The 14,350-nt window shown below is 41.7% G+C and overlaps 1 protein-coding gene across 10 annotated transcripts in view; it reads left to right on the forward strand.

Annotated features, from left to right (window-relative positions):
- The window catches only part of myo9b (myosin IXB), a 63,252-nt gene that overhangs the window by 23,864 nt on the left and 25,038 nt on the right, over positions 1 to 14,350 (forward strand). For all 10 annotated transcript variants that reach the window (XR_003985914.1, XR_003985915.1, XM_030432912.1 and 7 more), the window contains exons 2-5: positions 817 to 1,037; positions 1,143 to 1,362; positions 1,702 to 2,211; positions 14,028 to 14,122. Coding sequence is in view for 8 of the 10 variants with exons in the window: in XM_030432912.1 (XP_030288772.1) it covers positions 880 to 1,037; positions 1,143 to 1,362; positions 1,702 to 2,211; positions 14,028 to 14,122 (983 nt within the window). In the remaining 2 variants the exon portion in view is untranslated. The remainder of the gene's footprint in view (positions 1 to 816; positions 1,038 to 1,142; positions 1,363 to 1,701; positions 2,212 to 14,027; positions 14,123 to 14,350) is intronic.

A 14,350-nucleotide genomic window follows, 5' to 3' on the forward strand; every position in this document is an offset into this window, starting at 1 on the left:
AGTTGTGATGAACAGTCTTGTGAGCATAGCCTCGCATAGTACAATCTCGTAGTATAGCAGTTAGCACATCACACTTATCTTAGCTGAGACGCAACATGAGGTGCAGTCAGGATTTCTCACCTTACAGTATGTGATTTCTCAACTGATTCTCATTTCAGTGTTTGGTATATGAGAATAGTATTTTTCTATGGGTAGAGTTGTAACATACTTTTATAATACACCACTGATTACAAAAGAAAGGGCTTTAGGCAAGTAAATAGCTTGACAGGAAACAGGCCTCACAAATGACCTGTTCTTAATTCATAAGGCCTGTATCCTGTCAAACTGTCATAATTACTTGTATAGGCCTCTTTTCTAGGCTAATATAAGACACCCTGCTCCAACAGAGCTTCATCATGCTCTGAATGTAAATTTAGAGGGTCAAATACCAAGGATGAGCTTCCTATTTGGTTTCTTTGTTTGAAAATCAACTATTTTGTTTGCATATTAAAATGCTCACTCAGAGCTGCAATGACGCATTGTTTAGGCTTTTAGAAAGCTGCAATGCTTTATATTGGAAGCTGTTCACTATCTGGGCTATCCTACTTTGTTTCTACTGGCATTATACTAGTGCTGAGTGTTTTTTGGAATAGGATAGCTAATTGTTGGCGTGAGAGTCAACCCTCTCTCTTTCATCCCACATGTTGTAACTACAGAGTTCTCTGCTGTGCCCTTAGAAAGCCTCTTTTTATCATGGTCCAGTATCAATATTATAAGCATGGATGTATAAAAGTAAACACAAATACTGTCTCTGATCAATTAAGCTGTCATTTTCAGGTGCTGTGTGGTGAGAGGGAAGCAGTGGGTGCGGCATGCTGAGGCCACTCCCCCTGGCTCAGGATGAGTGTCATAGATGGCGCTGCCACCATGGCAACGAATGCAGGTGGTGGAGGGGGGGGAGGTGGGCCAGCTAGCCCTAACGATCACGATGGTCGCTCATACCTGCTCCAGATCTACCCACGGTTGGCTGCTCAGTCCACCACCTGCTGTAACCTCAGGTAAGAGTGCCATAGTATTAAGACTAGAAAAGTAGCATCAACAATTAATGTCCAACTACGATGTTGTTCAATCAAAGTTAGTAATTCCTTTTATTTTTTTATCAGGGTGCAGAAAGATGCAACAGCAGCCTCAGTGATCTCAGATGCTGCCACGGCACTGGGGCTGGACCCTGGCCGCATGTATGTGCTAGCAGAGGTGAAGGAATGTGGCGGGGAAGAGTGGGTGCTAGAGGCCGGAGACCTGCCAGCACAGAGGTTTCTTCTGTGGCCTCGAAAAGCCCAGGAACAACACCCTCAGAGCCTAGGCTTTTACTTCTTACTACAGGTAGAGTTGTTCACTTTGCAGTCAGACTCTGTGAATGTCGAGCACTGAGAAATGTCTTTCCACTTTTTGACTATTGCATAGTACTTCCTTCCGCTTTTTTCATTTTTTTTTTTTTTTTTTTTTTTTTTTTTTTTTACTTACCTCGATAACACACTACCTGCTAATGATGGAAAAATACAACAACAAAGACCAGTAAATTAACCACAAACAAAATGTTTCCCATTATCATTAAACTTTAAGTTATTATGACTGTTTTTTGAAAAACTCAGAGAACCCAGAATGTTTTTAAATGTCTCAGTTAATTCAAGATTTTAATCTCTTTACCTGTCCATGCTCCAGGAGAGGAACCATGATGGCACTATTCATTATGTCCATCTCCCATCTGTGACTAAGGAGCAGGAGGCACAGCGGCTAGCTGCCAGGGGCTTCCTTCCCCCTCCACAGGACGACTTTGCAGACCTCTGCAATCTCCCCATCCTCAATGAGGACAGCATATTAAACAACCTGCGCACACGCTTTTACAAGAAAAAGATCTACACTTATGCAGGCAGTATCCTCATTGCTATCAACCCCTTCAAGTTCCTGCCCATCTACAATCCTAAGTACGTCAAGATGTACGAAAACCACCAGCTGGGCAAACTGGAGCCACACATTTTTGCTATCGCAGATGTGGCCTATTATGCTATGCTCAGGAAGAGGATCAACCAGTGCATCGTCATCTCTGGGGAAAGTGGCTCAGGCAAAACCCAGAGTACCAACTTCCTGATCCACTGTCTGACTGCACTTAGCCAGAAGGGCTATGCCAGCGGGGTGGAAAGGACCATACTGGGAGCTGGACCGGTCCTGGAGGTAAGATGTTGACATGTGTGATGGGAGGATTTGACTCCACCAGTCCCTTAAGCTGGAAACCAGAGTTTTTTTCCCCCTTAAAACTGTTACTTATTTGTAAACTAGCGCAACTCATAGTAAGATCATCTGTGGTTTAAAAGCCAGTGTCTGACTCGTATTTGGGCTAAACAAAAAGAAGAATGAAAGGTTCTGTAGATTGTGTCTGTCTGATCTGTTATTACATTTCACACATTTATTTTCTCCAGCGGCTCAGTGAGGTATGAAATGTAATGCTCTTTTGATTAAATCATATCCTGCAATGATGGAGCTTCTTCAAAAGTGACTCATCCAGTTGCTGTGGCATGCAGACACAATTGCAGAGGATGCAAAATACACTAAATTATATTTTGAGATTATTTACTGGGACAGTGATTATCTCCAGTGCAGTGGTTATGAATGATAAACCATCCCGTGAACGTATCAGATCTCACATAGCAGTTGGCAAATGTATTTTCAGGCTGCAACTCCGTTGAACTTCCGTGCGTGGGCTGGGCCAATGGAGCATATGGAAGTGTGTGCATTGCACAGGAAGTAAACATAAAGACTATGGTCTGCCCAGAAAGAAGAAATGAAAAAGAGGATGGGAAGTTGCTTTATTAACCCTTCATGAGGCCCTTGAAAATGCTGTGTAAATCTAGACAAGATAGTGCTGTTTGTTGTTTTTTTGTTTCTTTGAGCAAACAGTGATGGTTCTGGTTAGTTGGTCTTGGTCTCTGATTGTGTAACAGCATGGGCTCTGTTTTTGACCACAGTAATATGACAATGTGAATTTCATTTGGAGCTATTCTTAGCCAATAACTGGTATTTCTCTGTTGCTGTTTCGGTCAGGTGACTGTGCTTCTCTTCCTGCTTTCCATCTCTGAGAAACTAGATGCTTGTACTGACTTGCTCTGTGCAGCCGCTGAAAGGACAGAAAAAAATCGAAACTACAGCCAAACTGATACAGAGGGTTTTCCTGAGGTTACTGATTTTAATAGCTAGAGGGAGAATATCTATGAATATATCATGAAAAACGAATTATTTTTCCACAATATTTTTTTATCACAGCAGTGAATGTTTGTTCAAGGCCAGCTGGTTGATAATTATGTTGCACAGTTTTCAGGCCTGATTCTTAACAGACAGAGCGACCAACAGTCTGTTCACTGGAATCATATGGACTCTAAACAGACACAGAGCATCTCCCTTGCTTAACCAGAGTGAACAACTACCTCACTAATGCAAAGAAAAAGGTTGTGGTTATGAGGCAAAACACACCACCACAATATAGATCAATCCTCACTCAAACATTCACATATTTTGGGTTGTTAGAGAACCAAATATGCAGGCATATGTATTTCTGGGCTCCAGACTAACTTTTTATAAAGGTTGTACTGGTGTGCAACTTAATTTCTTAACACATAATGTAAATGATTGTGTGAGGGTTTGTTTAAATTGCAGCATATGCAACAAAAAGTAACAATAACCTCAACTGTTTAGTGAGGATTAGGCACCTTTGGATAGGGGTCAGGTGGAACGTTTTTTTGGGGTCTGAGCTGAGCCTTTAAGGCTCAGGGACAGGTGAAACCGGCAATGCAGCATTATTCATTAAAGAAAATTAATCAACAGCCAAATTAAAACTGAAGGTAAGTATTTATAAGGTTGTGATTTCTCACAATTTCTCTTGTTTGCATGGAAAGAATTTAGGAGCTGTACATGGCCTGGTCTTACACAAGCACATACACAGAGACAATGTACATGTACAAGATGTACATAAAATCCTGCTAAATGCAGAAAAAATAAAATACAGAAAATGTGTTGATAGGCTACTAATTGTTCAAAGGCAACTGTCTACACAACCAGTTGTTCTCAAAAGAAGATTTTTAAAGGCTATTTTTCTTTTTAAAATAGACCTACTGAATACCAGCCACACTGGTGCGACCAATAAAAATGTTTTGACACACTTCACAGATTTTTGGGTGCATGCATGAACAAATAGTCACATAGTTGCAAACCAGAGCCCTGTATTTTTTTAGTCAGCTGTAAAAATACTATTGTATGCTTGGCATTTAGAAACAGTTTCTGTACAGGGTGCTACCAGTCTGTAAGGCTTCTCAGGGTATCCTTATTCCAAATACAGTTAAATAGCCACGGCTCATACTAAACTACAGCTCTGTGTTTGGTGACGAACAAGGCACATCCAAAAACATGCAGACAGGCAGACATCTGTTAGCTTTTACATTGTTTAAAAAAAACAGTTGCATCATGAAAGGTAAGTTATCACAGAGTATTGAGTTTAATCCCTGTGCAACGTGGCAAAGAACAGAGTTGACTTCATTTAGGTCAGTTTTCATCCCTGTAATGAGAAATGGGGTCTCCTCCCCTCACACATATGGAAGAATTTACCTCTGGTCAGACCTCAAGCAGACTTATTATTGTGAGCTCATTTGCAGCTTTCATATTACTACCACTGCAAAGCTATGGTCTAAGCAGTAGCTCATTGTGAGTGGTGTCTCACATTGTACTCTGCATCCTCCATCACTAAGTTTATCTCCACTTACATATTTTCAACTGCCCTGCAGCTCTGGCTCATCTGAATTGACCATAATGTTGTGTATGTTGGGTGTACTGAGTGGCATGCAAGTGTGTGTCCTCAGGTCATATTAAACTTTTGAGGGTTCTTCTTGTCAGCGTTGTAGTCTGGATTTTTGTTTGATTTGAGAGACGTAGAAAACTAAGATGAGAAGAGATAAAATGAAGTTCCGCCTGAGGCTGCAGGGTAAATATCAGACTGGGATGCCTGCTTATCTCTGCACAATCACCTGAATACCATGTGGACAAAAAGCAGATATCCCAGTACTTCAAGTTTCAGTTTAATAGCCATCCTTGGTGTGGGGAACTAATAACTCTCAGTTGATCTGGAAGTAAATCTCCTCTGCACATTTTTCTGTTTTATTTCGCAGTAGAGTGACTAAAAATAGACCCTCAGCCAGAAAAGCTGTATGTGGAATGTGGTTTACTCAAAGTACAAAACGGTGCTGAGAAGCGAAAAACCTCACAATCTGTGAATTCACTGGAACACACAGAATTCTGAAATCAAACGAAATTAAACAGAATTGGCCACAAGCTATTGGCTTGAGGCTTCATGTCAAGAATAGGGGGTGAGCTGCCACAACAACTTGCAGACACAGTGTATCCATCCATCTCGGTCAGACCCTCTGACTCAGTACTGGAACCTTCACTCACAGAACTGCTGCTGCTGCTTCCAGATGCATTTGAATAAGTAAAGCGTTGGTCCCTTGATGTGTGTCAGTCTGTCAGAGTCTTTGGTTCTGGGCGGTTGATGGAGGGAGGGGGGAGGGGCAGGAGGGATGAAGAGATTTTCCCCTCCATCAGCAGAGTTTTGGTCCCTTTGGCAGACACACTGCCACTCTGCTGTTCACTCCTAGAATGGTGTGTGTGTGTGTGTGTGTGTGTGTGTGTGTGTGTGTGTGTGTGTGTGTGTGTGTGTGTGTGTGTGTGTCTCTGTCTCTGTGTCTGTGTGTGTGTGTGTGTGTCTGTGTGTGTCTGTGTGTGAGCCCAGTCTAAAGTTGTGGTTGCAGCGGCAGACAGGGAGACGTGTTCGGTCTTTGTTGGCCTGGTCAGTGGAGGAAGTGGAAGTTGGATTCCATCTGTGACCAGTCAGTCAATCATCCTGGCTATTGAACAGCTGTACATTCCCTCTGGCAGCAATATTGCATCTAAATTTACCTTTTACCCAGAAATGTAAACCATAAGCAGAGACAGTTGCTTTAAATGTTTTTCCACACTGTTATGGACCTCAGAGAAAAGTTAGTTTATGTGAACAGATTCTGTTTTGACAACAGCCACCAGGCTCTGCAGCACATTCATAAGATGGCTGACATGAAACAAAAGTCGCTTTACAGAGGAAGCAATAACTCCTCTGAAATGATGTCCCCTGCAGTTTCTCATCACACAAATGGTCTACCTCTTGTGGTTCTTTTCTGACAAGTACCAGTCAACGCATTACATACGGAGTACTGCTATCTTTAGACATGTGAACCAAAATGGAGGAATATTTACTGACATAAAAGGATATTATTTTGCTGTTTTTTTGTCCTAGAAGCTGATCAGGTTACAGTGGTGTGTGTGTGTGTGTGTGTGTGTGTGTGTGTGTGTGTGTGTGTGTGTGTGTGTGTGTGTGAGCTATAGGGGAGGTCTGCAGGCCTGGGTCACACATTTTGAGGAGATGAGATCATCGTTTGTGGTGCTGGACTGAGTGCTATGTTTCTGGCATATTGAATGGCTCCAACCTGAAACCATGTGGGAAGCCGCTGTTCTACTTTAATTCATTGTGCCACTTCATTCTATTCTATATTTTTGTTTTCTTTTCTATTCTTCAAATTTCCTTCTTTTGTCTTGAAAATAATGCAGGTAAAGAAGAATTTGCTTTTAATACATTGTGCAAATGTTTGAACAAATAAGGCTGCTACCTGCAGGACAACTCACCAGCTCTCACTGAGTATTTCACTGAACTGGTCTGACTGGATTATGTTATGTAGTTCTTTTGGTGTTTCTGTTTTCATTTGCCAGGCTTTGAAGCCTGTTTATTCTAAATGCAGACAGGGCCCTCCTCAGTTGTAAACAGTTGGCGAACACAAGGCAGGCAATATATTGGATTCATGTGTTAATAGTAGGAAAGTACTGCATCAATCAAGTTTATCTTGTCCTGTTGTATTTTTCAGAAGACTGTTACACCAATATTCTCTTGATATGCTTATAATAGGTTTGAAATACACTACAGGGTTCTCCCCAGACGGTGGAACAGCGGCGCTGCGCCGCTCTACCGCTCGGTCAGCGCCGCTATACTCCGCGCGTGACAGTGTCGAGCGTCCGTCCGTCCGCCGTCCCCCGGTTGACGGCGATGAGCGTCCGTCCGTCCCCCGGCTGACGGAGTTGATGACCGGCTGTCCGTACGTCCGTGTCTCCCCCCCCGGACTGACGTTGACGAGCGGTCGCCCCCCCCCCCCCCGGACAGACGGTGCGCCGCTATACAAAGAATTTCTGGGGAGAACCCTGCACTAGATTTAATCATCCCAGATGGATTGCAAGTTATTTTTGTAAAGTCGAATCAACTTTAAGTGGGTTTTGGGGGGGAATTTTTTGTTGATCATTTCTGAACAAACCTACACAATCAATATGGAACCAAAAACCACTGATGACTTTGCAGCCCCATTGCAGTTTGTCAGAGCATTGGACGTTGCATGGGAAGTCGGAAAAGCATAAAGTAATGAAAAGCCACCAGTAAATGCCTGCCGTCACCCATTATTGTTCTGTGTAGTTATCTTGACAAATGTTCATCTTGAGTGTAAATAAATTAAGTTGCTTTACAAACAATTCTTGTTTTGCCAGTTTAAACTTGAAATGGGTTTTATATTGCTTTCACAGTAGTCTCAAAAAGCTCTTTAAAAGTCTCAATTTGTCAAAACCCGAGAAACCCTAACGCCACATGGAGCTCTATCCATGCTCTTGGCAAGTTGACAAGTTGTAACCTCTGAGGTTAAGACCATCATAGGACCTAATAATGGAGTAACAGGCCTGAATGGGTTCAACATTGCCACTCTAGTCTGTGCAACATTATAAATATCATCAGTCAAAAGTGACTGAACATTTCAGGGTCCTCCAAAGATGAAGATGAACTATATAATAACATAATAAATAATAATACCACTTTCTAACATGAAAAAGCTGTTTGGATACGAAGCCTGAAGGGTTTCCTTGGTCATTCTTATATATAAAAAGCTTTTGGTGTAAATTATGTCAGTCATAACCTTTTTGTGTCCTGTCCAGTCAGTTGCATTGCTGATGTAATTGGTGAGGAGAAAATAATTTCCGCATGAAACGATTTATAGTTGAAGCCAACCCCTATGGTCTTTTATTAAGTCCCCAGCCTCTTCCATGCCACTCTGTCTTACCACTTCAGACAGGAAGTTCCTATCATCCGGAACCCTTTTTAACAGGAAGCAGCTACGACACGGGAAGTAACAGCAGTAGTTCTCCCTGCAGCTAGTTCAGGACCTTGAGGGGTGTGGATACACCAAAGTATTGTATTGTTGTTCAGGAAGTGCAGAGGAGTAGCTGGCCATTCTGTCTGCTGAGCCATTGTTTATCTCTTAGTTATGGGTTGCACCTCTTTATTCCTCAGCTATATTTGGTCAGGCTGGGTGGCATTGTGTAAGAGTCTGGGAAAAGCTGGCATTACTGAGTTTTAGTCACTGCGTCATGCACACGTGTCATTCATTTCGCACACACACACACACACACACCCTTACAGTATACAAAGGCTTTAGTGTAATCACACCATTCAGAATGATATTGAAGACTAGAAAATGCTCTTCCTCACAGGCCAAACACAGCCTACATGTAGCAGCATGCTACAGGGCACTTCACGGTCTATTCATGGTACTCTGACCACACCACAAGCTGAAGTTTGATGTGGTACCCATGTAGACATGGGTGGAGCTGCTTGAAATGAAACACCAGACCACAAGAGGAGCAAAACTGGTGCTCAAAAACTTTATTCAGACTATTCCAACTTTGTACCTCTTACATCTTCATTACTTGACCCTCTGCTATGTATGCATCCAGACAGTAGACCAAATAATTTGGACATTTCTTGAAAACACAGAAATGTCTAGATTGGTTTTGCAATTTTTTCCCTGTTCTGTCATAGGTAACTGTGGGAAGATGGATGAAATGGTTAGGTTTTTCGACAAGTTTGCTTTCTGCACATTGTACCATATCCTCATTTGTGAAGCTGCCACTCTGAATGTTACTCTGACACTTCTCAGCACAAATCTTACAGAAGAATCCTTTTTCTGCCGAGAAAGCCCAAGCGGGAAAGAGGGCAGTGAAATTAAAAGCTAGAAGTAAAGCCGTGCAGCACCGCTGCATACGCATTCATTGTGTCCAGCCTGTAAGACAATTCAGCAGTCCCATAGGTGGACATTTTACATACAGAAGGGGTGAACTTCATCAACTGCCCCAAATTGTTAAGGTTGCAGAAAAGTTATAATTTGACTGACTCTATTGATGCACAGTTGTAGTTCAAGTTGCTATAGTGAATTGCAGCCTTATGTTCAGTGGTTAGTTGGGTAATAAAACATGATGTATACTCTTGATGGTGAAATGCCTGTGTGGTCTGTGATGTTCAGACTAAATACACCTCGACCATTGCTGAAATTCTTGCACTAATATTTGAATTTATTAAGTAATACATTTAAAACTGTGTGCTCCACTGGATTATGGTCAGTGCAAAACACAATGACTCCTTTGCGACCTTGTCAGTTTGTGACAGCTGTTATTGTTTTTCAATTCATTGTATGTGTATCAGTTTTTAGATGTCTATAAGTATAGATTTGCATGCACTGGATTATGAAACTGACATTTGGGGTCTTTCCCTCTGTTGAGCTATCTTTGTCTCATATTGTTTTTGTTTTTTGATTACATTAATATACTTCAGAGTTAGCTCTTTCCCATGTAGTGTTTACAATATTCTGTTGATCTCATGTGCAACTAGGCATTTCACAGCCTTTCCCCTTAAGTTAGAGCATGAAAGTGTGTGATTTGCTTACCAGCATTTGCTAATAATGAATGTTACAATCAACCATTGAACATTGATAAATGCTTTACTGTGCCAAAGGTCATTTGTAACATTCACAGTAGAACACAGAAACATACAGTTATAGACAATATATAACATTGTTATGATTTAGCTATAACCACTATTGTCATTATCATTTCATTTATAATGTTTGCCTACATTATAATTGACAAACTTCTCAGAGACCAAAGTAACATCATTGTGTGTGCCATTTTTGCTTGATATATTAAATAATGAATCATTGGTTGATTTTTTTTTATTGCTGGACTTTAAGGATGACTGCAAGTAATTGTTCCTATAACAGAGAACAGTGTCATGCCATTCTCCTCAACATAAGAAATAAAGAGTTGAGAAATGATATTTGTTTGCAACTTCATACAGTAAATTCATAAAATGGTTCAGTAGAACTGCATTCATTGGAACATTCTCTGTTATTGAAGCACTAGCCCCTCTGCGCACTATTGACACCATCATTATACCTCAAAGAATAAATTCTTTGTTAACGATTCTGTTGAGTTAAGCTCGGGGGTTTTAAATGTAGTTGGTGGGATATAGTGGTGGCTTGAAGCAAGGCCAAGCATAGAGGGGGAACTTTGTAGAGACATGGTTGCATTCAATCACTGCCAACATCATGTGAGCTCACCATAGCACTTTTTACATTCATACAAGACAACAAACAGTGATTATTTTCTCACTAAGTACTATTGCTGTTTTTCCTTAACATTGCAGCCACCAGTCATTATATTACCCTGCTGCTTGGTTCTCCAGTTTATATACTCTTCAATTACAGGTTAAACTTGAAGGCTTCAAGGACATGACTGATATAGTTGTGGGTGTAGCTGAATGAGTGAGCCTGTCCATCTAGAGGTTGGATGAATTTTTGCTTGTGTGCCTGCTGTTGCCCTCTGAGAATGTGGGAACTGTCTTTGTGGCAGTTGGACTATTGAGAGTCTTTTTGTGAATGTATCCATGCTGAAGTGAGGTGTCAGTGTCGGGGCCTTGGCACCGCCTGTGGAAACGTTTAACTGAAGCTCTTTTGAGCAACTGGACTTTAAAGGATGCAGCAGAGCCTCACTGTCATAGTCCTAGTACCCAAGCACCAACTGAAAGTTTGTTAAGGTTTGTGAGTATAGAAGAGTTTTTCTTTTCTCTCACTTTTGTTGAAAGCATGTTCCTAAAAAAACATGTACTAACTGTATTGCTCTCCGATCATCACAGAAGTGACTTATAGGAGCTGCTACATAAATGTTGAGGGAAGTGTGACACTTATGAGTCAACACAGCAGACTTAAATTAGTTGTTTCTGTGAACATCTAATCATGTATACAACATCAGGCTGTATCCTTACATAGATCTCTCATGTTTGCACAAGTTTATGCCATGCCTAAAATGTAATGCCTTTTTAGAGTATATAATTTATACTTTCATGTGTCTGATAAACAACTCATAAACTGCACTATTATATTGACACTCCCCAAGTTTGGTTTGTAAGGAGAAGTGTGTGTGTATATGAAGGGGCTGAATGGGGATGTGAGACTTAATTTGGGTAGGTCTGTCTCTGTTGAAGTGGAAATGTACAGGAGACAGGGCTTCCAGAGAAGCCTGCTCACCGCAGAGAGGAATCGGCTAAGACAGTGCTATACGTCACAAAAAGATCACTGGATATGCAGACATGTACACAGTTCCAATGGCCCTGCTTTGTGTATGTCCCCCTCTCTCTCTTCCTTTCTCTGCTTTCACTCTCCCTTCCTTGTTTTCCTTCCACGAACTCCTTGAGAGCAGCCCCTATTTCGTAAGAATACAGATTAGGCCACGTCTTTTTCATGGACACGGTTTGACAAGCTGTCGGTCCGCTTCCCCATACCTGCTGAGCCTCCCAGCCAATCAGATCGTCTGCTTGTGGGCAAGTTCGAATACGAAAGATGCTGTGACATGTTTAGCATTCCCTCCATGGTTCAGGGGAGATTTCCCAAGGTTTTGTGTTCCTTGCTGCAGGGTTTTCAGAACAGCACTGGACACAGTGGGCAGCACTGAGAAGTAAGACACTTGGAGTGTCAATGCCAAAACACACTTGCAGACCCTTAAACATGGAGCACAAGTGATGGCATTGTTTAAAACAGGCAACACCTGAATAAATAAATGTACAATTCTACACATCACATATCGGCATTTATACAACCAAATACGCACAGAATGATACCAGAGTGGTAGTTTGTGTGTAAAAAAAAGAGAGAGAGAGAGAGAGAGAGAGCCCAGTGATAAGCTGGATTTGAGCCTTGTCTGAGGAAATGTAGGTTAAGATGAAGGTGGATCATTGTGGTCACGGATAAGAGACAACTGCGTCTGTTTCTTAATTCACTGTAAAGCTACAACTCTTGCCTCATATTTCCCTCAGGTCTCAAAAATGTTTCGGAATCACATTTTGGTTTAAAGTTTTAGGTGCACTGAGAAAGAAGGTCGGTGTAAAAAAATTAAGAAATAGATCTACTTGAGCAGCAGAAATTTAAGTAGGCCGACAGTCCTCCATCCCAAAGAATCTCTTCCTCTAACTCTGATCAGCCCCAAGACCACTGTATCGAATTCACCCTTCAACTGCTTTGGGAGATACAATGTGACTCCTATTTAACATTCACTGAATCAACTTCCCCTGCGGTGGCCTTTTGTTAAGTGTGTGTGTGTTTGTGTGTGTGTGTGTGTGTGTGTGTGTGTGTGTGTGTGTGTGTGTGTGTTTGTGTTTGTGTGTGTGTGTATCTGTAACCATGTGAGCATGTGCATCAGGAAGAAAAAGAGAGTGCTATTCTGTTACTGTATCAATGCAATAAACAGAGCCCCTCAGAGAGGCATGGTGGCTGGGCTCTGTGTGCCCATAGCTTGGTTGGCATCTGCCTGATGTCTGCGGAACAACCCTGGTCCTCTCTGTGTCAGTTTCTGGGGGCCTCATTTATCATCACTGACCTATGCTGTCGTTCTCCCTCTTTAACTCTCAAACACACACACACACACACACACACACACACACACACACACACACACACACACTGAACAAGAGAATGAGGGAAAAGGTCTTGAAGAGAGGAAAGAAAAGAAAGAGATGGATGGGGGAGAGTGAGAGGAGGGCAAGTGGGGACAACGAGCTGCAGATGCTCGCCACCTCCTAAGACCTCCAACATATAAACACTTACTCCAACATATATACACTTATGCACTCAGCTGCTGCTGTTTAAAAACAAGATTTAACCTTTTGACTATCTAGTTTCTTTGTTGTCATGGTGATTTGTTATGGTTGTTGTTGTTGACTTCAATGAGTGCGCTGATAGATGAGCTCGCCACTCCCAGATTGTGTTGCACCCAACAGCACTTCCGTTTAAAACTCAACAAAGGTCACAGTTGAGTTTCAAAACATTAACAATCAGCAGAAAGGGAGCGTAAAATTCTGGGGCACAAGCAGTCAAGTCTTAAAGATTTGAATTAAGCCTTATATGGTCACCAAGACACAAGTCTCTGGTGCAGAATTGCTAACAGTCCTCCTCTTAATGTTTTAAAATGGTGTTGTATTTCACATATATCATTGTTTTATTTAAAGGTACCTTGTTATACTCATTGTCAGGTTTATAAATAGAAGATGTCTACATAAAATGTTTACACACTTTAATGTTCAAAAACACATATTTTTTTGCAAACTGTCCAAACTGCAGCACCTCTGTTCACCCTGTGTATGAAAGCTCTGTTTAAGTGCCTGTCTCTTTAAATCATTCCTCTTGGTCTGCTGTGATTGGTCAGCTCTCTCAGGCCTGAGCACGGACCACCCACCATGTTTCTGCATCAGCTCTGCCGATTATTTTGCAGCCACTGCTGTGTTGAGGGCAGTGGCTGTATAGTTGTGACATCACAACCTTACAGGAAGTCCTCACTGCTCGTTTGAAGGCACAGAAATACAGGCCGTTTGCATTGCTCTGTGGATTAACATTTGATACTTTTACTGGATTTATATTGCAACTAGACCTGCTTTCTATACAGAAAATACAGGAAAAGATTAATATGAATTGAGTAGAAACATGACTACAATGCACTGCATGTTTTTGACCTCATGCCCTTTTAACTTACCCTGTGTTTCTGTCCTCTCCTGTCATCCCTGCCAGGCCTTTGGGAACGCCAAGACGGCACACAACAACAACTCCAGCCGCTTTGGTAAATTCATCCAGGTTAATTATCTGGAGAGTGGAGTGGTCAGAGGGTGAGTAATAGCGGGTGCATGCGTAATTTGTTTTTGTTTTGTGTGTGTGTGTGTGTGTGTGTGATTGTTTACAACCAAGCACTTTCAAGAAGAACCCTAACCCTAACCCTAATTCCTTGACATTGCCTGTCTTCATTTTCTTAATATGCATATACCAGTGTGTTATTCTAAACCCAACCTCTCCCTCCTTACACGCCTTAACCTAATATCTAATTTTACTTGCTTCAT

The sequence above is a fragment of the Sparus aurata genome, chromosome 11 (assembly GCF_900880675.1).
Source record: "Sparus aurata chromosome 11, fSpaAur1.1, whole genome shotgun sequence".
In the NCBI taxonomy this organism is placed as follows: domain Eukaryota; kingdom Metazoa; phylum Chordata; class Actinopteri; order Spariformes; family Sparidae; genus Sparus; species Sparus aurata.